General features: G+C 44.6%; 1 protein-coding gene across 1 annotated transcript in view; it reads left to right on the top strand.

The window, feature by feature from the left end:
- The window catches only part of LOC124722181, a 997,523-nt gene that overhangs the window by 435,430 nt on the left and 536,679 nt on the right, over positions 1-25,414 (top strand). Inside the window, exon 7 of the mRNA XM_047247381.1 lies at positions 11,926-12,092. Coding sequence (XP_047103337.1) covers positions 11,926-12,092 — 167 coding nt within the window. The remainder of the gene's footprint in view (positions 1-11,925; positions 12,093-25,414) is intronic.

Below are 25,414 nucleotides of genomic sequence, written 5' to 3'. Positions count from 1 at the left end.
GTGATCCAGGTCGAAAAAAAAAGTTCAAATGTGTGTGAAATCTTATGGGACTTAACTGCTAAGGTCATCAGTCCCTCCTAAGCGTACGTACTACTTAACCTACATTATCCTAAGGACAAACACACACACCTATGCCCGAGGGAGGACTCGAACCTCCGTCGGGACCAGCCGCACAGTCCATGACTGCAGCGCCCTAGACCGCTCGGCTAATCCCGCGCGGCGATCAAGGTCACAAACAGTGGTTCCCATGCATGTGAGCATGGATGTGGAGGTCTCAGTGCACTTTCTGCCCTCTCGGCCATTATTACCCAGACCATCATTGCCCATACCGCAGCACCCCAGCACACTGCCAGATGTCCCAGTTTTGTCTGCCCAGCCAGTGGGTTTCTGTGCTGGGACTCCATCCATACCACCAGTCTTCCTTCCCAAGCATCGTCTTGGGTGCTTCTAGCCCTAAGAACTGCTGCTAGAAGGGGAGCAAGTTCCTTAGCATAGCCTTTGTAGAATGTTTTAGGTATCTCATTTGGTCCTGATGCCTGTCCACTAATATGCAGTTTTAATTGCTTTTCTGTCCCGCGGTCAGTTCTCTCAATATCTACCATTTCTGTGTTCCTTCGATCACTGAAAGGAGAGAACTTGTTACGACATTCCACGCTGGAACAATTTCGGAATACCGAATTCAGTATTTCGGCTTTCTCTCTGTTATGTTCAGTTTCGGCGCTAGTATGTTCAACGAGTATATAAATAGAGGATTTCGAACCGGTTACTGATTTTACATAAGACCAAAACCTCTTAGTGCTTTTACTCAGACCGGTTGACAAAATTTTACTTTCAAAGTCATTGAACGCATCTCTAATTGCTCTCCATATTCATTTCGTTCAGCTGTCGTTTGTGAGCTAGGTTTTGACGTCTCTTGATTCTGTGATGAAGCTCTCTTTGTTTACACAGCAGTTTTCAAACACGGCTATTAAACCATGATGGGTCTTTCCTGTCCCTTATGACCTTGCTTGTAACATACTTGTCTAAGGCATATTGAACATTGTTTTTCAATTTTTCCCATTTGTGAGCCACACCTCAATCCTCAGCACCGAATCCACAGCAACTAACCCTTGCCAGGACGTCAATGGCGCATACATCAAGAACGGTGGCTCCAATATGTTCATCGTCGATTTCAAGTCCCCTTCCCTAATACAGGATGCCCAGCTACACCACCAGCAATGCCACTAGGACAAATCCTGCCAACCAGAACTCTGCCTTTCTTTTGCTCCAATGGGCCCCAACCCCCACCCTGCACTCTTTCAAAAACCCAATCAACAGAGTGGTGTTGGGACCTAGCTCCTTAACAATATTTTAAGTATAATTATGGCTCCGATGAATGATATTTCGCATCAACAGCCTACTAATGGGACCACTCCAGTAGTATAAACAGATTCGATACTACACTCTGAGACAGAAAAAAACTATGCATAATGAAGTAATTGTCCGAATGGAACGGAAGCCGGTTGATGTGATGTTCGCGCACAGACAAACAAATTATTACAGTTTCAGAAAAACTGGATGAATTATCCAACAGAAAGAACTTCACAAGTTGAAAAATTCAGTAACGCGTTGATCCACCTCTGGCCCTTATGCGAGGAGTTATTCGCTTATCATTTGTTGACAAAGTTTTTGTATGTCCTCTTGAGGGATATCGTGCCAAATTCTGCCCAAATGGCGCGTTAGATTGTTGAAATCCCGAGATTGTTGGAGGGCCCTGCCCATAATTCTCCAAACGTTCTCAATATCGGAGAGACCTGGCCACGTTGCTGGCCAAGGTATGGTTTGGCAAGCACGAAGACAAGCAGTAGAATCTCTCGCCCTGTATGAGCGGGCATTATCTTGCGGAAATGTAAGGCCAGAATGGCTTGCCATGATGGGCGACAAACCGGAGTGCAGAATATCGTCGAGTTACTGCTATGTTACAATGATGCTATTTGGACAACCGAAGGGGTCCTGCTGTGAAAAAATGTGGCACCCAAGACCATCACTCCTGGTTGTCAGGCCGTTTTGCGGGTCAGCTTGGTATCTCACTGCTGTCTGGGGCGCCTTCCAAACACGTCTCCGCGGCTCATTTCGAAGCGGAACTCATCACTGAAGACAATTCAATTCCAGTCGGTGAGATTCCAGCCCCAAGACGTGTCCGGAGACGCCCCGAACAGCGGTGTGGATGCCAACGTGACCGTCGCTCGCTGTACGGCCCGAGCATCAGGTGTGACGATCTGGGGTGCCATTTCTTTTCATAGCAGGACACCTTTGTTTATCTTCCGCCTCGCCCTTACAGTACGGCGATACGTCAACGTTATTCTACGTCTTATTTTGTTATTATTCATGGTAATCCGTCCTGGGCTTATGTCTCAGCAACATAATGCCCGCCCGATCACGGCAGGACTTTCTACTGTTTGTCTTCGTGCTTGCTAAATCCTACCTCGGCCAAGAAGGTCGGCAAGATCTCCTCGTCCAAAGCAAGGTTTCACCCACGAAATTCAGGACTCCTCCTTAGCATTTTTCAGTTATCTTCTGTAATATACTGTAGCAGTTAATTCAATGCATGGGGTCCATGTTCCATCGAGCTATGTAGCTCAGCACTGACATATGCGAAAGTTACTTTCGTCCTCAAGTTTTGCACATCAGTGTGTATTATGTTTAATGCTTGGAAATATCTTCCAATTATTTTCATTTAGCCGGCCGTTGTGGCCGAGCGGTTCTAGGCGCTTCAGTCTGGAACCGCGAGACCGCTAGGTCGCAGGTTCGAATCCTGCCGCTGGCATGGATGCATGTGATCTCCTTAGGTCAGTTAGGTTTAAGACTTCTAAGTTCTAGGGGACTGATGACCTCAGATGTTAAGTCCCATAGTGCTCAGAGCCATTTGAACCATTTTCATTTAGTGAGCTTTTACATTCTCCTGTTTTCATTTGTTTTCTGGATATAAAGCGAAACCGTTTAAATTCGTTATATTTCTTTTCAGTAATGATACACACCAAGTTTCTTCGTATCTGCACACTTACCTTATTCTTAAATACTGTATACGACTAATACCTAAGAGCATCTTTTAGTCAGCATCCATTCATTGAAAATGACATATGTTCGTGACCGTCCATCAACGATAATTATAGATAATTAGCGCCTCAAGAGAAATATAACGCTGACAGGATATGGCATTGCAATTCGTTTCTGACGCCAGAAAAATTTTCGTTTGAGCACTTTAATATATTCCCTTATGTTTTCAGCATTTGTTGTACTGTATTCTGACTTAATTTGGAACTTTCGAATGATATTAATTTCGAACCCTACGTAGCTAATAATTCCATTGCTACAAGACCGCCGCTCTGTTTACATTTACAGCAGTAATAAGATATTATAACGCCCTAATTGCTATCATCTGAGTCATTACGCTCTACAGAGGTATAATTCTTTATTTCGTCTGCCTGGACTCTGTATGTCTCTTCATCGCATAACGTAACAACGTTAAACATTCGTGAATATGAAACAGTGTTAGCCTGGTAACATTTCAATCAATGGTGAACATTACGCTGTTCTTTCGTGAAACAGGTTACAGCTTCTATTCAGAGAGGATTTTCAGACAATGAGATAAACACAAGGCTATCAAATAGCCCACAAGAGCTTGCACGATGCCTAATGCCTTCAACGTAGACCAACCGCCACGAAGAAAACACGACCTCCCGTACTATTCAGAGCGAACTGCACCGATTAAGGCATTCAGGCACGCTTTCATGACCCACTAAAGCTCTCACCATCACTGATATTCTCATTACTGCCGAATACAACCAAAGGTTCTCCCACGAATTATGATCCAATAGCGTAATGAAGTCAACGGATTTGTTAGGGGGAGTCGAGGTGTACTGAATGCGATGGCATTGTAATATAATTTTCCATTGTTACAATGGATAAATAATACAGGATGGTTCATAAATAGTAGAATAGAGGCTTGACTGCCGTAATGTCTAGCAGAATTGCTTTTTCTGACAAATTTTGCTTGTTACAAGCATTTCCATGGAAAAAGAATATAAGCTTCACCTGCATTGCATAAAATAGTGACTTGTTCAAAAGTATCCGAACGACACTGATTTTGTATCATTTTGAAAAGTATCCGAATGACCTAACTTTTATGTCATGTTCAAAAGAAGCCGAATCATCTGAATTTTGCATCATGTTCAGAAGCATATGAAACAAGAAATTGTTGTGACATGTTCAACAATACCCGATAAATTTGAATCTTGCGTAAATTGACACGGTGCTCAAAAGTATCAAATGGAAGAAGCTTTGAGGGCCTCTGATGAACGCTCGTCATTCGATACTCAAAGAGCGAAATCAGATCGCGTAGAAAGAAGACACACTTAGACTGTCAAACTTTTAACGGTAAATTGCCGAAGTACCGGTAACAAAGTCCCTGAACTTCCTGCTCTCCAGGAAAGTTCTCCCGAGCACATTATTCCCGGAACCGAGAGCTGTCTGAAAGCCGAAATAGAAAGTTCTTAATTAGTTAGCAAGGTGTGGAAGGTATTTCAAAAAGACGGAGTAGACGATACAGAAGGGGGAATGTTCATTGCTGTCGACAAAAATATTGTGTCTGTCGAGGTTGAAATTGAGTCTTACTGTGAAGTCTTCTGGATATTAGTAGTAGTCCTAGATGAACGCAAGTTAATTATTGGATGCTTTTTACCGGCCACCTGATTATGCCGTCACAGTTGCAGAATCGTACAAGTAGAGTCTACGCTCAGCAGTTCGGAAATACCCAGATCATGCAGTACTGCCAGTAGTTGGACGCGCCTTTAATCTATCGAGTATAGACTGGGAGGTTTACGGATTCGCTGCATGTGGTGCAGACAGATAGTCCTTTGAAGTATCTTTGAACATGTTTTCCGAAAAGTGCCTCGAATAACTAGTTCAGACAGCTCACACGCAACAGAAATATTTTAGACCTTGTAGCTACAAACAGGCCTGACCTTATCGGTAGTGTCGTTATTGAGACAGGGATTAGTGATCATGATGTCATCTTAAGGACGAAGCTTATTAAAGTTGATAAATGTGTAAAGAAGGCTAGGAGAGCATTGATGTTAGAAAAAACAAATAAGCTGTTGTTAGCATCCCAGTTAGATAATGAATGGACGTTCATTTCCAATACGTCACACGTTGAGGATTTATGGGCAAAGTTTAAACTGACTTTAAACATATGCGAAGTAAGTTAATTGAGAAAGTAAAGGTCCATTTAATAATAAATTTGGAAAATACCGAGCAAACAGACTGTTGCACTGTCGGTTCGAAGAACGCGCAAATGTCGACAGCCGAAGGCTAGAAGAAATTCGTGCGTCCGTAAGAAGATCAATGCGCGAAGCATACAACTTCCACCATCATACCTTATCGAAAGATCTTGTCGAGAATGCGATAAAATTCTGGTCATACGTAAAATCACTAAGCGGGTCGAAGGCTTCTACCCAGTCACTTGCCGGACAGGCTGTTGTGGCAACAGCAGACAGCAAAAGGAAAGCTGAAATTTCAAATATCGCGTTTAAAAAAAATCATTCACCCAGGAGGACCGTACATACAGACCGTCGTTTGACTATCACATAGACTCCCACATGGAGGACATAGAAATAGGCATTCCTAGCAAAGAGAAGCAACTGAAAGAGTTGAGAAACATTGACCTATCAGGTGCAGATAGAATCTCAATTCGATTTAAAAAGGAGTACTGGATTGTATTGTATTGAACTGGGGACCTAGAAACGACGGAGAGGTTTCGCCCCGCCGTAGCCCTCAGTGGTACACAACCCCACAATAGACTACAGCATTCCACTCACTCCACCGCCACCCCACACCGAACATAGGGTTATTGACCCCAGTGGACCCTCCGGGAACGTCTCACACTGGACGAGTGTAATCCCAATGTTTGCGTGCTACAGTAATTAAGGTGCACGCGTATGTGGAGACAGTGTTTGCGCAGCAATCTCCGACATAGTGTAACTGAGGCGGAATAAGGGGAACCAGCCCGCATTCGCCGAAGCAGATGGAAAACCGCCTTAAAAACCATCCACAAGCTGGCCGGTGCACCGGACCTCGACACTGATCCACCGGGCGAATTCGTGCCTGGGGACCGGCACGCCTTCCAGCGCAGGAAGCAGTGCGTTAGCCCGCACGGCCAGCCGGGTGGGCTAACAAGGAGTGCGGCATTTGCTCCTTACTTAACTTTCATTTGTCGCGAACCTCGTGCCCGGCGTGAAGTCCCAAGCGACTAGAAGATAGCGCAAGCGACTCTTGTATATAAAAAAGGAAAAGAACGAACCTGTATAGTTACAAAACCAATATCCTTGACATTGGTTTGCTGCAGAATTCTTGAACACATTCGGAATTGGGATATAATAAATTTCCTTGAGACGGAAAAGCTTCTGTCCACGAATCAGCACGGTTTTAGAAAGCATCGCTTGTGCGAAACCCCGCTTGCCCTTTCGTACACGATATCCTACAAATCATAGATGGAGGGCAATAGGGAGAGTCCATATTCCTAGATTTCCGGAAAGCATTTAACACGATGCCCCACTGAAGAATGCTGAGAACTGTCCGAGCATACGTATTAGATACCCTGATATGTGAGTAGCTCGAAGACTTTCTAAGTAACAGAAACCAGCGAGTATCCATCACAGACAAGGATATTGTCAGGAGTGCCACGTGGAAGTGTGATAGCATCGCTCTTTCTCTCTATACACCTAAATGATGTGGCAGACAGGGTGAACAGCAATTTACGACTGTTTGTTGATTACGCTATGGAGTACTGGAAGGCGTCGTCGTTGAGTGACTGTAGGGGTATACACGATGATGTAGGTAGAGTTTCTAGTTAGTGTGATGAATGGTAGTGTGGTGTGCATACTGTAAGACCTTCAGTACACACATCATCAGATTATTTTACTTGTCGCTCTAACGGAGTAGGCAAGTCTCAGCAATACGTCTCGTGGTCTTATCGTGGCGTGTTTATCTTCTGTCGTTAGGTCAGACGATAGAAATGCCACTTGCATGCTTAGAGTAGCAGATTGACGGTGACCAACTTTAAACAGAACTTGATTAATTTTCACACTCATTTATTAAAATAATAACAAGCATAAAAATTACTAAACTTGGTTCTGGATGCTATTTACAATGACAATCTGAAGTTCCTTTGGTATTGGTAGGTTAACCTTATTCTCACATATATCTCTGATACTTGACAAAAGTGTCTATATATTTATCTTAATGGCTATGTACATGAATATGGTAATCTTACTAGGCGCAGACTGAAACTTGACTATAGACTGGTACAGACAAATGTGGAACTCGTACAGACTGTTGCAGAAAAATGCAGACTGACTCATCGGAGGTCTGTACACTCGTTATAATACCTCGCGCGTCATGTATCACTGCGCGAGTGTGACCCATGAGGAGAAAAGGTTCTACGTTAGCAGCAGTCTCATTGGCTGCGTTACATATTAATACGCGGATTGGCGGAAGCAGAATTTGGTCTGTCTCTATGGCAACGCCATCTGGTAGAGCGGAGACGGACGAGCGCTGCGCCTGCGCTGTTGTGCTTAGCGGGGCGCGCTCTAGTGGGAAAGTTGTGCACGCGCTGACTACGCGGAACTATGTACACAACAGGCGGCTTGCTCTAAGTGTAGAAAACTGTATGCTAATGCGGATGAGTAGGAATCACAATTCTGTAACGTTCGAATACAGCATTAGTAATGTGCTGTTTAACACAGTCACATCGATTAAATATCTAGGCATAAGCCGAATGTTAGACTTCGTTTTCTTGGGAGAATTTTGGGAAAATGTAGCTATCTATAAAGGAGGCGGTGCACTGAACGCTAGTGCAACCCGTTCTTGAGTTCTGCTCGAGTTTTTGGGATTCCCACCAGGTCGGATTAAAGTAAGTCATCGAAGCAACTCAGAATCGTGCTGCTAGATTTGTTACCGGTAGAGTCTATAAGCACGCAAGCATTACGGAGAGGAACCCCACTGCAAATCTATTCTACTGCCACCAATGTACATTTCGCATAAAGATCATGAGGATAATATGAGAGAAATTAAGGCTCCTACGGAGGCTTTAGAGACAGTCGTTCTACCCTCGCTCTATGTGCAAGTGAAACGGGAAAAGAAATGACTAGCAGTGCTACGTGGCATCCTCCGCCATGCACCGTATGGTGGCTTGAGGAACGTTATGTAGATATAGATATAGACGCTGAAATTTCGTTAATTAGCACCTTGTTTGAAAGTATCCGGAAGAGTCGAATTTTTCGTGAATTAGCATCATCCAGCTGATTGAATTTTGCGTAAATTGGCATCACGTTCAAAGCCAGTCACTAGCATCTATACATGGTTGTAGGAAGTTAACTCTTGTAGGTGTAGGCAAGGAGAGCAGCAGGATCCTCTGTCGACAGCTTCGTCAGGTCTGGCCTCTGCAGAAACCTGACACTCACACTACATAATGTCTACATGTGTTTGTAATGCATCCAGGCCAGTCCTTACTCTGAAAGCTGCCTTGTTTTACAGTCTCGGCTGTATTTCACAACCCCAGCAGATAAAGCTATTATTTTTATTACAAATATATGTAAACATATATGAAAAATGGCTACCATATTGTCCAAAACTCGTCTTAGTTTGGTTAAAACCGCTATGAGTGTCAGCCAAACACCGCAGAGACACCCACCCTTGTGTATTAACTTAATCTTGCAGTATAAAACGTTCGTCATTTTTCACTGATATGGCTGTGGTGCACTTTGTATTTGGGTCTGCAACATAGAAGGAAAAGACAAAAACAAATGTATGTCTATGATATTATACATTGGCAATATAGCACAGAAGAACGCAAATATTTTCAAAAATCATAATGTAAAACTTGGAGTTTCTACATCAAACAAAGTACAATAAAAACTAATACATAACATAAACTGTAATCATGACCCATACTCAGACTCTCGAATATACAAAGTAACTTTCCAGGAATGCTCCATGTTCTACTTAGGACAAACAGGCCGATATTTCAACACAAGGTGCACAGAGCACATTAAAGTCTACACATGCAACGGACACACATCATCATCATCCATAGCCACACACATACATAATACAGGACACTATTTGAAAAAAACAGAGCAAAATATCAAAGTATTCCACCGACTAAATAAGGGGCATAAAATGGATTTATTAGAATCGTTGGAGATACAGTGTGACAACTATTGAACTATATGAAATAAAATCGTAGTAATTCATGAACGGTTTGCGTTACGACGTTCAAACAGCACGTATGGACGCGGGACATGATGGGAATTAGTATGCGCTGTGAAGTTTGGTTTAGCGACGAAGTCCACTATCATTTGGATGGGTTCGTCAATAAGCTAAATTGACACATTTGGGGGACTGAGATCCGCATTTCGCGATCGAGAAGTCTCTTCACCCTCAGCGGGTGACTGTGTGGTGTGCAGTCTCCAGTGACGGAATAATGCGTGCGATATTCCTTCATGGCACGGTGACTACCGAACGGTGCGTGAAGTTTTGGAAGATGATTTCATCCCCATTATCCAAAGTGACCCTGATTTCGACAATATGTGGTTCATGCAAGACCGATCTGGAACCCATTGAAGCAGGAGAGCGTTTGATGTCCTGGAGGAGCACTCTTGGGAACCGTATTTTGGCTCTGGGGCACCCAGAGGCCACTGGCATTTTCCTCGTATGGTGGCCATGTTCTCCGAATCTGAACACATGCGACTCCTTTTTATCCTATATTAAAGACAATGTGTACAGCAATAACCCCAAAACCACTGCTGAGCTGAAAACAGCCATTCAGGAGGTCATCCACAGCATCGATATTCCGATACTTCAGCGGGTCATGCATTGTTTCGCTATTCGTCTGCGCCACATCATCGCCATCGAAGGCAAGCATATCGAACATATCAAAACCTAAATCCGACTATATGTAGTGACGTTTACACGCCGAATAAAGTGCATACATGCCGTAGATTGAAACTAATTACGTTCTTCTTCATATAATTCAATAATTGTCACCCTGTATATTCACATTAGAGGAAATATGAAGAAAAAATGTGAAACAAAAAACTTGAAAGTGAATCAGTGAATTTCTTCAGAGGCTTCGACAATATTCTTAAATAAAAATAGTAACGTATAGAAGTTAGCACCATTGTAAAAAATATCAACAAATTATAATCGGCCGGCCGGAGTGGCCGTGCGGTTCTAAGCGCTTCAGTCTGGAACCGAGCGGCCGCTACGGTCGCAGGTTCGAATCCTGCCTCAGGCATGGATGTGTGTGATGTCCTTAGGTTAGTTAGGTTTAATTAGTTGTAAGTTCTAGGCGACTGATGACCTCAGAAGTTAAGTCGCATAGTGCTCAGAGCCACTTTTCAATTGTAATCCATATTGTTAAGATAAATACACTGAAGTGCCAAAGAAACTGGTGTAGGCATGCGTATTAAAATACAAAGATATGTAAACGGGCAGAAAACGGCGCTGCGGTCGGTAACGCATGTATAACACAACAACTGTCTAGTGCAGTTGTAGAACAATGGCAGGTTATCTAGATTTAAGTGAGTCTGAATGTGGTTTTATAGTCCCGCGCGAGCGATGGGACAAAGCATCTCACAGGTAGCGATGAAGTCTGAACGTGATTTTGTAGTCGGCGCACGAGCGATAGGACAAAGTAACTCACAGGTAGCGATGAAGTGCGGATTTTCCCGTACGAATCCGGTAAAACATCAAATCTCCAACATCGTTGCGGACGGAAAAAGATCCTGCAAGACCGGGACCAACGATGACTGAAGAGAATCGTTCAACGTGACAGAAGTGCAACCCTTCCGCAAATTGCTGGAAATTTGCTGGGCCATCAACAAGTGTCAGCATGCGAATCATTCAACGAAACATCACCGATATGGGCTTTCGGATCAAAAGGTGCACTCGTCTACCCTTGATGACTGCATGACACAAAGCCTGGGCCCGTCAACACCGACATTGGACTGTTGATGACTGGGAACTCGTTGCCCGATCGGACGAGTCTCGTTTCGTTTTGTATCGAGCGGATGGCAGTGTACGGGTATGGAGACAACCTCATGAATCCGTGGACCCTGCATGTCAGCGGGGGACTGTTCAAGCTGGTGGGGGGTCTGTAATAGAGTGGGGCGAGTGCAGTTGGAGTGATGTGGGACACCTGATTCGTCTAGATACGACACTGACAGATGACACGTACGTAAGCATCCTGTCTGACCACCTGCATCCATTCATGTCGATTGTGCATTCCGACGGACTTACGCAATTCCAGCAGGACAATGCGACACCCCACACGTCCAGAATTGCTTTTTTTGGGGGAGGGGGTTGTTCCTGTTATTTGTACAATCGTTCATGGTAGTACTGTAATTCCACACTTCTGTAATTATTTATTGTTATTGCCTGTTTTACTGTTGCAACTTAGACCTAAAGATGATCTGCAGCACAGATTGAAACTAGTAGTCGGAAAAAATTGTGACCCACACAGTGTGTGTCTGGTTATATTGATTCAATGTTTCCGTAGATTTTTTTCCATAAATATAACCATATCTGAAATATTTGTGACTGCTCGAAGTGAGAAGTCTTAATATAAACATCAAATAACATGAAATGAATTAAATGCACCGCCCCTGAGTAGACGTCTAGTAATGGTGTGCGGAAATCGTAGCTGGAAACATCAGTGACAATAAAAGCTTGAATATATCCTGAAGACTTGCTCAGATAGCTTGATTACTAAGGCGACTACTCCCTGTTCGAGTCTCGATCTGGAACAAATTTTCAATTGTCGCTACATGTTCAGTTATTATCATTACTTGCGCTGATTATTAGCTGTACGTTCGGAATGTGTTACAGGAGCAGACTCCGCCACCGCTACTCAAGAACGAAATCATTGTGGACCGACTGGCGTCGGTGAGCGTGCGAACACGGCTGGATGCTCTCCGCAAAGAAGCCATGGATCTGGAGCAGCAGATGAAGCAGAACCAAGACGCCTTGGACACTCTGCTGCGCATTCAACAACGGTACGTTCTTTTCACTACTTTGTTTTCAGGCCATATTTGAACATCGTTCAAATGAGGTGTACAAGCAATCCGGTAGATACAAGTGATGGCCTGCTAGCAACAGTTTATCGTCGGTCACAGGAGCAACAAAGCGTACCGAGAAACTGGCAAAACGCGCTGGTCATTCTTATTTTCCAGACGCATCGTGAGGCAGATGCGTATTGCTATAGGGCTATAAATCTTAAGTCAATATATTGTAGAATTATGAATTACATTTTTAGCTTGCATATAATTACACATTTTGAGACAGGAAATCTTCTCTGTGGGAGGATTCGATGAACAACGACCGTATGAAATTCATCTCGCATTGATCGTCCATGCGACCCTAAAGGCAGTAGATATCGGGGTCCAGGTTGATGCAGTGTTGCTTGACTTCTGAAAATCTTTCAGCATGGTTCTGCAACATCACTAATGAATGAAGTACAGACTAACGTAATAGGAGAAGAGCTTTTCGACTGGATTCCGTAGCAGACAGTACTCAACACTTCTTTCTTAACAGCCATCACACAAGCCTATCGCTGTGGAGTGTTATATGGTCGTTACTGTTCTCATTATGCAGGCTTTCCCGTCTAAGAGTCGGTAGGCGAACTGTCGTTGGTGTATTGGCAGATATCTGCGATATGTAGATGGACTCAGCACAAACAAATGCTGTTCATCATGTCTTTCATGCGACGTTCAGTACCGACACAAAGCGTCTGTTTGTTCCCCGTTACAAAAAAATGGTTTATAAAGAAGAATTTTCCGTGACCATTCGGTAGAATCATCCTAAATTAGTCTACTGCGGAATTCCTTTTATCGATAGTTATCAACAGGGACAGCAAAACTCTAAGATTAACCAGTACTGCAGCACCTACAGCACCGTCATGTACAAAGCTGACTGCTACCGCCATGCAGCTCCCTCAGTAGCTGCTGGAGAACTCGTTAGTCCTCGTGTTTCACTGTCCCTGTTAATATATATATAGATAAAAATATATCGCACTATAATAATATGGGACCGCTCTATTGGAAAGTCACGTAAAATTCCGCTATAAAGATCACTTAAGGTTGTTGTTGTTGTTGTTGTTGTTGTGGTCTTCAGTCCTGAGACTGGTTTGATGCAACTCTCCATGCTACTCAATCCTGTGCAAGCTTCATCATCTCACAGTACCTACTGCAGCCTACATCCTTCTGAATCTGCTTAGTGTATTCATCTCTTGGTCTCCCTCTACGATTTTTACCCTCCACGCTGCTGTCCAATACTAAATTGGTGATCCCTCGATGTCTCAGAACATGTCCTACCAACCGATCCCTTCTTCTAGTCAAGTTGTGCCACAAGCTCCTCTCCTCCCCAGTTCTATTCAATACCTCCTCATTAGTTATGTGATCTACCCATCTTATCTTCAGCATTCTTCTGGAGCACCACATTTCGAAAGCTTCTATTCTCTTCTTGTCTAAACTATTTATCGTCCACGTTTCACTTCCATACATGGCTACACTCCATACAAATACTTTCAGAAACGACTTCCTGATACTTAAATCCATACTCGATGTCAACAAATTTTTCTTCTTCAGAAACGCTTTCCTGCCATTGCCAGTCTACATTTTATACCCTCTCTACTTCGACCATCATCAGTTATTTTGCTCCCCAAATAGCAAAACTCCTTTACTACTTTAACTGTCGCATTTCCTAATCTAATTCCCTCAGCATCACCCGACTTAATTCGACTACATTCCACTATCCTCGTTTTGCTTTTGTTGATGTTCATCTTATACCCTCCTTTCAAGACACTGTCCATTCCGTTCAACTGCTCTTCCAAGTCCTTTGCTGTCTCTGACAGAATTACAATGTCATCGGCGAACCTCAAAGCTTTTATTTATTCTCCATGGATTTTAATACCTACTCCGAACTTTTCTTTTGTTTCCTTTATTGCTTACTCAATATACAGATTGAGTAACATCTGGGATAGGCTACAACCCCGTCTCACTCCCTTCCCAACCACTGCTTCCCTTTCATACCCCTCGACTCGTATGACTGCCATCTTCTTTCTGTACAAATTGTAAATAGCCTTTCGCTCCCTGTATTTGATCCCTGGCACCTTCAGAATTTGAAAGAGAATATTCCAGTCAACATTGTCAAAAGCTTTCTCTAAGTCTACAAATGCTAGAAACGTAAGTTTACCTTTCCTTAATCTATCTTCTGAGATAAGTCGTAGGGTCATTATTGCCTCATGCGCTCCAACATTTCTACGGAATCCAAACTGATCTTCCCCGAGGTCGGCTTCTATTAGTCTTTCCATTCGTCTGTAAAGAATTCGCGTTAGTATTTTGCAGCTGTGACTTATTAAACTGATAGTTCGGTAATTTTCACATCTGTCAACACCTGCTTTCTTTGGGATTGGAATTATTATATTCTTCTTGAAGTCAGAGGGTATTTCGCCTGTCTCATACACCTCGCTCACCAGATGGTAGAGTTTTGTCAGGACTGGCTCTCCCAAGGCTGTCAGTAGTTCTAATGGAATGTTGTCTACTCCAGGGGCTTTGTTTCGACTCAGGTATTTCAGTGCTCTGTCAAACTCTTCACACGGTATCATGTCTCCCATTTCATCTTCATCTACATCCTCTTCCATTTCCAGAATATTGTCCTCAAGTACATCGCCCTTGTATAGACCCTCTATATACTCCTTCCACCTTTCTGCTTTCCCTTCTTTGCTTAGAACTGGGTTTCCATCAAAACTCTTGATATTCATGCAAGTGGTTCTCCTTTCTCCAAAGGTCTCTAATTTTCCTGTAGGCAGTATCTATCATACCCCTAGTGAGATAAGCCTCTACATCCGTACATTTGTCCTCTAGCCATCCCTGCTTAGCCATTTTGCACTTCCTGTCGATCTCATTTTTGAGACGTTTGTATTCCTTTTTGCCTACTTCATTTACTGCATTTTTATATCTTCTCCTTTCATCAATTAAATTCAATATTTCTTCTGTTACCCAAGGGTTTCTACTAGCCCTCGTCTTTTTACCTATTTGATCCTCTGCTGCCTTCACTATTTCATCCCTCAAAGCTACCCATTCTTCTTCTACTGTATTTCTTTCCCCCATTCCTGTCGATTGTTCCCTTATGCTCTCCCTGAAACTCTGTACAACCTCTTGTTCTTTCAGTTTATCCAGGTCCCATTTCCTTGAATTCCCACCTTTGTGCAGTTTCTTCAGTTTTAATCTACAGTTCATAACCAAAAGATTGTGGTCAGAGTCCACATCCGCCCCTGGAAATGTCTTACAATTTAAAACTTGGTTCCTAAATTTCTGTCTTACCATTATATAATCTATGTGATTCCTTTTAGTATCTCCATGGTTCTTCCATGTATACAACCTTCTTTCATGATTCTTGAACCAAGTGTTAGCTATGATTAAGTTATGCTCTGCGCAAAATTCTACCAGGCGGCATCCTCTTTCATTTCTTAGCCCCAATCCATATTCACCTACTATGTTTCCTGTTTCCTTCTCTCCCTTTTCCTGCTCTCGAATTCTAGTCACCCATGACTATTAAATTTTCGTCTCCCTTCACTACCTGAATAATTTCTTTTATCTCATCATACATTTCATCAATTTCTTCGTCATCTGCAGAGCTAGTTGGCATATTAACTTGTACTACTGTAGTTGGCGTGGACTTCGTGTCTGTCTTGGCCACAATAATGAGTTCATTATGCTGTCTGTAGTAGCTTACCCGTACTCATATTTTTTTATTCATTATTAAACCTACTCCTGCATTACCCCTATTTGATTTTGTATTTATAACCCTGTATTCACCTGACCAAAAGTCTTGTTCCTCCTGCCACCGAACTTCACTAATTCCCACTATATCTAACTTTAACCTATCCATTTCCCTTTTTAAATTTTCTAACCTACCTGCCCGATTAAGGGATCTGACATTCCACGCTCCGATCCGTAGAACGGCAGTTTTCTTTCTCCTGATAACGACGTCCTTTTGAGTAGTCCCCGCCCGGAGATCCGAATGGGGGACTATTTTACCTCCGGAATATTTTACCCAAGAGGACGCCATCATCATTTAATCATACAATAAAGCTGCATGCCCTCGGGAAAAATTACGGCTGTAGTTTCCCCTTGCTTTCAGCCGTTCGCAGTACCAGGACAGCAAGGTCATTTTGGTTAGAGTTACAAGGTCAGACCAGTCAATCATCCAGACTGTTGCCCCTGCAACTACTGAAAAGGCTGCTGCCCCTCTTCAGGAACCACACGTTTGTCTGGCCTCTCAACAGATACCCCTCCGTTGTGGTTGCACCTACGGTACGGCTATCTGTATCGTTGAGGCACGCAAGCCTCCCCGCCAACGGCAAGGTCCATGGTTCATGGGGGGATAATTTATTAATAACATTCCGTCATCAGTCACAATTTTTGTTTTAATTTTATAGTTGCTGTCTAATGCGTTTCGGAGCTAGACTTCAATTGTCAAGGACTGTAGATAAACTGGGCGTTACATCTGCTTTAGTTTTCATCTACGTTTGATCACATAATTTATAGTGAGACGTATGTTAAATAGTTTCAAAATGTAAGTGCAAATGTGGAAGTTTTTTATAAATGCAGAAGATAAAAGTCATGTGACCAAACGCAGGTGAAAAACTGAAGCATATATAAAGCCCAGTATATCCATTCAAAGTGGAGTTGTTGCTCCGAAACGCGTTGCACAGCAATCAGAAAATAATTATTATTAATTAATTATCCCTAACTTAGAAGCTGCAGTCATGGACAGTCCACGACATAGTGTCTGTTAATAACAAAAATAAATTTTTGCTGTTTGAGACTTTCCTAATGTAATAACTGCTTAGTTGGTTCACGGGTGGCGCGTCGCATAATGTTGTGGAAGCTGCACCATATTTCAAAGAAACAGCTGCTTACTGACGTGTTGCTGCAGTCTCGCCAATATATACGCTGGCTCGTAGAAAAGCGTTGGCGCCAATGGGCGACGGTATAACGTTATCGTAGACGAATCATAGAGCACGCCCACATCCAGTGCCACTTGCCCGAGAAATGGGCCACCGTCTTCACATACGAGGCGCGAGAAAGCTAATTTCGCCAATCGCGACCCAGCTTTTTTTTTTTTGCTTGTTTTGTCCAAAGAGTTATCGACTTTAGTGATTTTTTTTTCTGGAGTGACAAGGTGTGAGAAATAGTTTCACATTATTGTGTATTCGCTTGCAAAGAGGCTTGGGCTCTCTGTGGGTCCTTGAGTCCTTTTAGGGTGTTGGTTCGGTAGTCGTGCGAGTGATGGACAGTAGCTACAACGAATAACTGAAGATTGCATCATCTTTGATAGTCCTGTGGGGTTGCAATAATGGCTAGAGGCACCTTGTATTTGTGCCATTGTTGTGGTAGGGCCTGGCCTACCATCGCAAGTTGGCTGACATTTCCCTAATACTCGTCTAATTTGTGAAAAAGACGAGCTGCCTGATCTTTTATCTTCTCAGTGACTTATTTATCTCCAGTCACCTCGTGTATTTCTCTCGTCCTGGCCCAGCGTGGAGCGCCTAGATTCCACTTCAAACATCTGTTTTGTAATGGTTGCAAACTACGTATATTAGAGTCACATGTTGTTCCCCAAGGCGTCGAGCCGTACAGCAGGGAGAGTTGTACCGTTGCTCTATAAAGTTTTAATTTCGTTGACAGGTTTAGATTCCCTGCTCGTGAAAAACGGCGTGCCGGCCGCTGTGGCCGAGCGGTTCTAGGCGCTTCAGTCCGGAACCGCGCGAGTGCTACGGTCGCAGGTTCGAATCCTGCCTCGGGCATGGATGTGTGTGATGTCCTTAGATTAATTAGGTTTAAGTAGTTATAAGTCTAGGGGACTGATGACCTCAGATGTTGAGTCCCATAGTGCTCAGAGCCATTTGAAAGACGGCATGAGTGCCCGGATCATCTTCATAGTATCTTGTATATAAAGTCATCCCTTTATCCAGTATCACTCCTAGGTATTTCGTCGTCTTAGTCCAGGGTACTGGCTGTCCATTGATGGCAAGTCGCGTCCACAGTTCCGGCCGTTTCTTCGTAAACAGTATTGCGGCAGTTTTCGTAGGGTTTAGAGTTATTTTAATGCTCCTTGCCCATTGTTCGGTGACGACAAGTTGTCGCTGCATCCTCTTGACAAGTTGTTCGATGTTCCTTCCAGAGATTAGGAAGGCCCTGTCATCGACGTACAGACTGGCGGTGACGTGGAGAATGGTGGGAATGTCGTTAATATACGAATTAAACGGGCATGGCGATATCACCGCTTACTGTGGGATCCCAGCAGAGACTGTTTTCAGTGATGATTTCTTCCTATCGGCGCGGAGTGGCCGCGCGGTTAGAGGCGCCGTGTCACTGACTGCGTGGCCCCTCCCGCCAGAGATTCGAGTCCTCCCTCGGGCATGGGTGTGTGTGTGTTGTTCTTAGCATAGGTTAGTGTAAGTTAGTTTAAGTAGTGTGTTGGTCTAGGGATCAATGACCTCTGCAGCTTGGTCCCTTAAGAACACACACACTTTTTTTTTTCTTCCTATCAATTTGTACAAAGAGACGCCCGTCCTGCAGAAAGCTATCAATCAGCTTGATGTAACGGTCAGGGAGACGGGTTTGAGTGACTAGTTTGACTATAAGGTTGTCACGCCACACCCGATCATATGCCTTTTCGATATCTAGGAAAACTCCAACTGTGGAGTTCCGTCTATTCAGGTTGACTTGTATGGACTCTGAGATCCGAAGCAGCTGAAGCTCCGCCGATAACCGGAGCTGGAAGCCAAACTGTTCGTGGCGAATGATGTTATTTTCTTCCAGATAGTCTTTGAGACGCTGTAGTAGCATCCGTTCCAATATTTTGCCGAGTGTGGGCAACAGACCAATCGGGCGGTAGCTGTCTGGCAACGTTGGGTTTTTCCCTCTTTTGGGAATAGGAATCGTCTTCACCGTCTTCCAGTCTGCAGGGAAGTAGCCGTTGAGTAAGTTCCTGTTAAGAGGACGATGGCCTTTCCCGGAATATGCTTAAGATCGGCGTTGGTCACAGAGTCCTTGCCGGGCGCCGAGTTGTTTGTCTTCCTGATGAGTTTTCTTACTTCAGCGGGAGTACTAAGAACAGGCTTCTGTTGTGTGGGGGGTTGGCGGAAGTCGGCGATTCGCTGTCGGATACAGTCCTCTTCCCTTGCGTCCTCTGCATCCTGTGGGGGCAGAGCTGTCATATGGTGTTCGTATACGTGGGCATACAATTCAGCTTGGCCATGAGAGTCGTATAGGAGGCCATCGGGGCCTTGAATTGCTCTGTTTGGTGGTCTCGGTTGGCCTAGTGCCCTGACAAGTTGCCACTCTTCCCTAGCCTGGAGGAACATTTCGTCCACCTTTGTTTCCCAGCTGTCTTGCCGCCATTCTTCAGCTCGGCGACATAGCTCCCTGGATAAACGATGCACCAGCCGTCTATATTCTGGATTTCTATATCGTTTCCATCGTTTTCTGTGGGTATTCCGACGATGCTTGATGTCGGTGAGATGAGGAGGGAATGTTTCAAATTGATGCTCATGACGAAAGGTATCAGTCGCTGCATATATTGATGCCCGTTGGGTTGTAGCTGTCAAAGTTGCCACAGCGATGTCAATTTCCCTTAATTGTTGAGTCTGCTTGGGTCGGTCGAACGTTATTGTTAAGGTATGTCGCAAAGAGATTCCTGTTAACAGCTCTGGAGATAGGAGGAGGTATTGGGAGGCCGCCATCCTCGAGAAGTCCGAGAACTGGTAGATGATCAGATGACAGGTCGTAGATGGCCTTGAGCTGTAGATTTGCAGCGACATTTTAACCATTGCTATATCGAGAACGTCAGCCTCCTGTACGGCGAGGGATGCGAGTCAGCTCCCGTGGCCCATATATTGTGACTTGAAGATCGTTCTCTAGATCGTAGAGTTGCTGTCCCTTTCGGTTGGCCCTCCTTGGTTGGAGTTAAGGTCTCCTCCCAGCAAGACCTTATTGAATCGATCGAAGACAGCATGAAGATCTCTGGTCACCAATTGTTTCTTGGGGCTAAGATACGCCGCCACGAGAGTTATGCTTCCTATTCCCGTGAAGATTGTAAACGCTGTGGCTTCCAGTGAGTCCAAGGGCGGTAGAACCTCCTGATGATGTCGTAAGGTGTTTTTGACGAGCACTGCAGTTCCACCACCTCGTTGTCCAACCCGGTCCGTCCTGTTACCACACATGTTACGTAATTTGAAACTAGCCATCTCCGTCAGGTGCGTTTCCTTTATCAGAACTATGTCCAACCTGTGCCGACTAACAAATTCGTTCAGCTCAGTTTCTTTACGTCTTGCGCCATTGGCATTCCAAATGGAGAGTCGGAGGTGTCTTGTTCTGTGGCCGTTACCATTCCTTAAGGAGCTGTAAACGCCTTGATGATTCCCTCCACCAGAGTGAGGATTCCTGTCAGTTTTTGTTGAAGTTGTACAAGTAGGGCTGCGATGTCCGATATGGCTGGCGTCAAGGTGTCTAGAGTGGCTGCTGTGGAAGCAGATGTTTCAGGTTGGTCGCTCCTAGGAGACAGTGTGTCTGCATAAAATCGTGAAATCCGTCGTCTTGGAGTCTTCTGTAGGGTAACTGATATTTGAGACTGTCCGGATGGCTGCTGTTCTGGTGTCTCGCAGTCCAGTTTTCTGGTCGTCGCTGGCGTCGTCGATTGTTAAATGATCTTCACCGTCGGTTTCTTGACCTGCTGTTGCAGCTGAACTTTATATTTCCGGAGGAGTGCCTGGCATTTTTCGCAACCGCGCCATGAGATGCAGTGGTCTTTGTCACAATTAACACATTTTGCTTTGGAGGTGCAGGGCAGGCTGCAGTCTTTGGTTCGATGGTCTCCAGCGCACTTCATGCTGCGGGGTGGCATCCGGCAATAATTTGCCGTATGCACGAAGCGTTCTCAGTTTTTGCACTGTGTCGGCCCATTCTTGGACCGATAATCTTCGATGCACACCCTCGTGTAGAGAAGGTACCGGATGCCGTAGATTTTGTGGTTCAGTACGTGGGCAGCCTAACTAATTCACCACTGACTTGATCTCCATTCCTCCTTTTATATTGATGTACCCTTGCGTGGGGGAATCCTTTTTCGCTTAATGCCTCCTGGAGTTGACGTTCTGTGACCTGTGCAGGCAGTCGTTTGATCACCACCGTAAGTTCCTTTTCCTCCAGTGGTTGATGGGTGAAGTGTGGCAAGTCGTAGGTCTCAAAACATTTCAGAGCCTTTCTATGGTCCTCAAAGGACTCGAAATGGTAGTTAATCCGGTCCTTATGGAAGATGGCCTTCAGGGTTCCGGACAGTTGTTGTTGTAGCGCATTATTCACTTCCACATACTGGCCAGTATCATAAATTGTCACTGGTGGAACACGTTTTTGTTTTCCTGCGTCTGGCGCAGCAGTGGCTTGCTTTTCCGACGTTCCTAGTTCGAGGTTTCGTGACCACGCGGAGTCGTCCGTGTTGTCATCTCTGGGGGTAATAGGTGTGAACCTATTGGTAGCCTCAATCATCTCAGCTCGTCGTTTCAGAGGGTTCGCGTCTTCTTTCGAGTTTCTCCGATAGTGCCGTTTGTGTCGCACTAGGACAAAATCGTCCGTTTCTGCAAAGCTGGTGTCTCTTCCCAGTGGTTCTTGGTCCATCAGTTCGACGTTCTCGCCCAATTCCAGCGATGTTATCCTGTTCTGTTCCGCGTACGTTCGTCGTGAAGGACGCTACCGCGTGGAGGGTACGAGTTTTCCTCGTCCGTGAAGGTTGCAATTTTGCGCGGCGCCGCCGGCTTCCGCGAACGCTCTTGTTTATCGGTAGAAGCTGCTGTTGGTGTCAGTTCGCCGTGGTGTTCTCTCGTCGCCGCGGAGTCAGGCTGTTGCACAGCTCCGCCCGAGAGAAGTGTTGAACTCTCATAAACCAATTCCATAGCCTGTGTCGCCTCCCTCCGATGTCCATCTGCCGGTGCCGAAGTCGTCGTACGTAAGTGGAGTGGCCGATGCGGCCTGCGCCGGGGCAGACCCCGCCGACTGGCGATCGACCCACTCCTGCGCTCTCGCTGCACGGTTCGCTCGCCTTGACATAACGCTCTCGACTGACGCGGACAGTGTGTTGGTGCAACACCGACTCAAAGGAAGGCCTCGGCGCTTGTTCGTGACGTCGCGTCAGCTTGGCACGGCGAACGCCAGGTCTGTTGCAGGCATACTCATAATGGTGGTGTCTCCCTCCCTGACACAGGAAAATGTTAAACTATTGGCGGTAGTTGACCAACACCCATTGTTCTGAGAGATTTCTGCAATCAATTAATTGTGCAATTCATTACACTTCTTAACAAATAGTGTACTCCTGAACCTAAATTTCCAACTGTTTTAAGGATTGACATACAAAAACAACTTCATGGTCCAAGAGCAACAGAATTCGTGCTTCTTTACCTTATTTGTAAATCTGAGGAAGTTACGTTTGTAATGGGTTGCTTTTACAAGAAACTGTGAACATATTGGTGCTCTTCTTTAGGTATCTTAGTTGACTGTGGGGTGAGGAGCACTGGATGTTAATGAAATCTCTTGCAATTGTGCAATCGTACACGTTGGGGGAGTGGGTGGGGGACAGAAGAAGAGGCAAAAGAGAGATACTTGTTTTATCAAATAAAATTTTTTTATCTTATAAAGTTTCTCCTTTCAGTTGCAAGAGGGGAATATTTATCTTTTGTAATGTGCATGTTTAAAAAAGTTTAAGCTCAGCAGTATTTTCGATGTATGAAGCTATTTTGTTTCCTGTTTAGAATTCTTTTCGTTGAAAACGACTGTAATGTAATGACTAGCAACAGTTGGACATTTACACATGTAAATTAGTTCACATTTCCAGTGACGATGTCAAACGAAAATAAATAAATAAATAAATAAAAGAAACGAGTTCATTGTAAGGGGGTTGGGGTAAGTTTCGATAACAAAATGGGTTAAGTAAATATAGTTACTTGAATGTAAAATTTCCGAAGCTTGCAATGGGGCAAAGCGTCTTCTCATATTGATCTACGTTTGTTTCGACAGGATTCAGTAATACAGAACTATGATCTTCATTTGTAGACTTACGATAATAAGAAAATCTTTCATCTAAATAAAACTGCAGAATCGAAAACAATACCAAACATTACGTCCAAAAATAAGGGATTTATAGTGATAAGCACGCCCAAGCGTTTCACCTGCAACAGACCTGGCGTTTGCCGTGCCTAGCTGACGTGACGTCACCAACAAGCGCCGAGGCCTTCCTTTCAGTCGGTGTTGGTTGGTGCCCAGTGTAAGTATGCCGACTCCGATTACCCGTCCGTGTTAACTCCGATTCGTTCGTCTGCGGCTGACGATGCCTTACTACCGCCAGTGCCGGTTCCCATTCCTTGCCAAGTTGAAATCCCATGTCTCTATTAATTACGTCGTTACTTATACGTATTGAGACTGCTTCTTTAATGATGAGATCCCAGTACGTTGAAGCGGACGAAAAGATGTTTCTCTCTCCATAGTTCATACTATGCTCCGTGTCAACACAGTTTTCAACCACAGCAGACTTTTCTGGCTGACCCGATTTGGTGTGACGTCTATATTCAGTGCATTTATCCTCAACAGTGTGACACGTCTGGGCAATGTATGATTTCCCGCACTGGCAAGGGATTTTATATATCTCTGGTCTCGTTATACCTAGGTTGCCTTTAACAGAACCCCGCAGTACTCGCGTTGAACGGCGGAAAATACATTTTATTTTATGTTTCTTGAACGCCGTGCGGAGTGGCCGTGCGGTTAGAGGCGCCATGTCACGGATTGCGCGGCCACTCCCGACGAGGTTCGAGTCCTCCCACGGGCATGGGTGTGTGTGTGTGTTGCTCTTAGCATCAGTTAGTTTAAGTTAGTATAGTATAAATAGTGTGTAAGTATAGGGACCGATGACCTCACCAGTTTGATCCCTAAGGAATTCACATACTTCTGAACATTTTTTTCTTGAACAGCGTGCCAATCGTAAAGAGCACGCCACCAACATAACGTAGAAAAATCATCCTCGTGGAGTTCTCCGTTTCTTCTGGCTGATCTTGATCTTTAGTGCGTGAAGGTTGAAATGCGTTACGAATCTGTTTATGAGAGTACCCGTTTTGTACGAACACAGAGCGAAGATGTCTAAGCTCTGCTGCTAAGCGCCCTGAACCTAACTCTAGCTCTATGAACGAGAGTAAATACGCCACTGCGTTGAGATGAGTGATCGTAGCTCGTAGTTATAGGTCAGTGTGAGTTGGTATGGGAAACACGCTGTGATCCAAGGAACAGTCTTCCTTTCTGCAGACAAAGACATCTAAGAACGGGAGGTCTCCATTTTTGTCCAAGTTCATGGTGAATCAAATGCTCGGATGCAGGGAGTTAAGATGTGCCCGAACTACAAAGCTGACTCCACATATCTCCAAAAATATTTAGGTTTCAACGCCGCTGACTGAAGTGTATTTTCCTGGAAGTCTTCCATAAATAGGTTAGCTAATTGGGAGACAAAGGGCTACCCATAGCAACTCCGTCGGTTTGTTTAAAATATTGTTCAGTAAATATAATGTAAGTCGAGTTTGGCACATGTTTGAATAGATGTAAGATGTTCGCCTCCAACTTAGCCCCTATAAGTTGTAGTGAATCCACCAGAGGTACTCTGAGTTTCGACGTGATCTCGTTGTTCACACAGACGGGTAATCGAAGTCCGCTCACTTGAACTGGGCGCCAACACAATGTCCGGACGCGCGCTGGGACGCGACTGCGGATGCGCTTTTCTCGCGTCACGCATGTGAAGACCGTGGCCCGTTTCTCCGGCAGGCGGCACTGGACGTCGGAGTGCTCTATGATTCTTATTGCATTGTTCTAGTGGTAGATGCCATCTTGCCGAGGAGATGTAGGATGTGGACATGGTTCACAAGGATAGATGCATCCTTGTGTTGTTTCACTGCGTCTTTCAAAATGACGAGATCACCCAGAGACAGGCGCGAAAACATTCTCCAGGCCATAATGCTCCATTCTCCGGCGTGGACCTTTCTGTCTATTGTTGCAAGGTGTTTGCTTGCAGTCTGATGGAGGATAAAACGCGATTCGTCTGAAAAGGCGATCTGTCGCAACTCAGTGGACGTACAGTCTCGGTACTGGCGTGCAAATTCCAGTTTTCGTCACCGATGAATAGCAGTCAGCTTGGGTGCATGAACAAGGCGCCTGCTGCGGAGACCCATACTGAACATTCGCTGAGTTGCAGTTGAGGAGACACCAGTGGTAGCCCCTTGGTTCTG

The sequence above is a fragment of the Schistocerca piceifrons genome, chromosome X (assembly GCF_021461385.2).
Source record: "Schistocerca piceifrons isolate TAMUIC-IGC-003096 chromosome X, iqSchPice1.1, whole genome shotgun sequence".
Classification (NCBI taxonomy): Eukaryota; Metazoa; Arthropoda; class Insecta; order Orthoptera; family Acrididae; genus Schistocerca; species Schistocerca piceifrons.
This window is presented reverse-complemented; position numbering and strand designations above follow the sequence as displayed.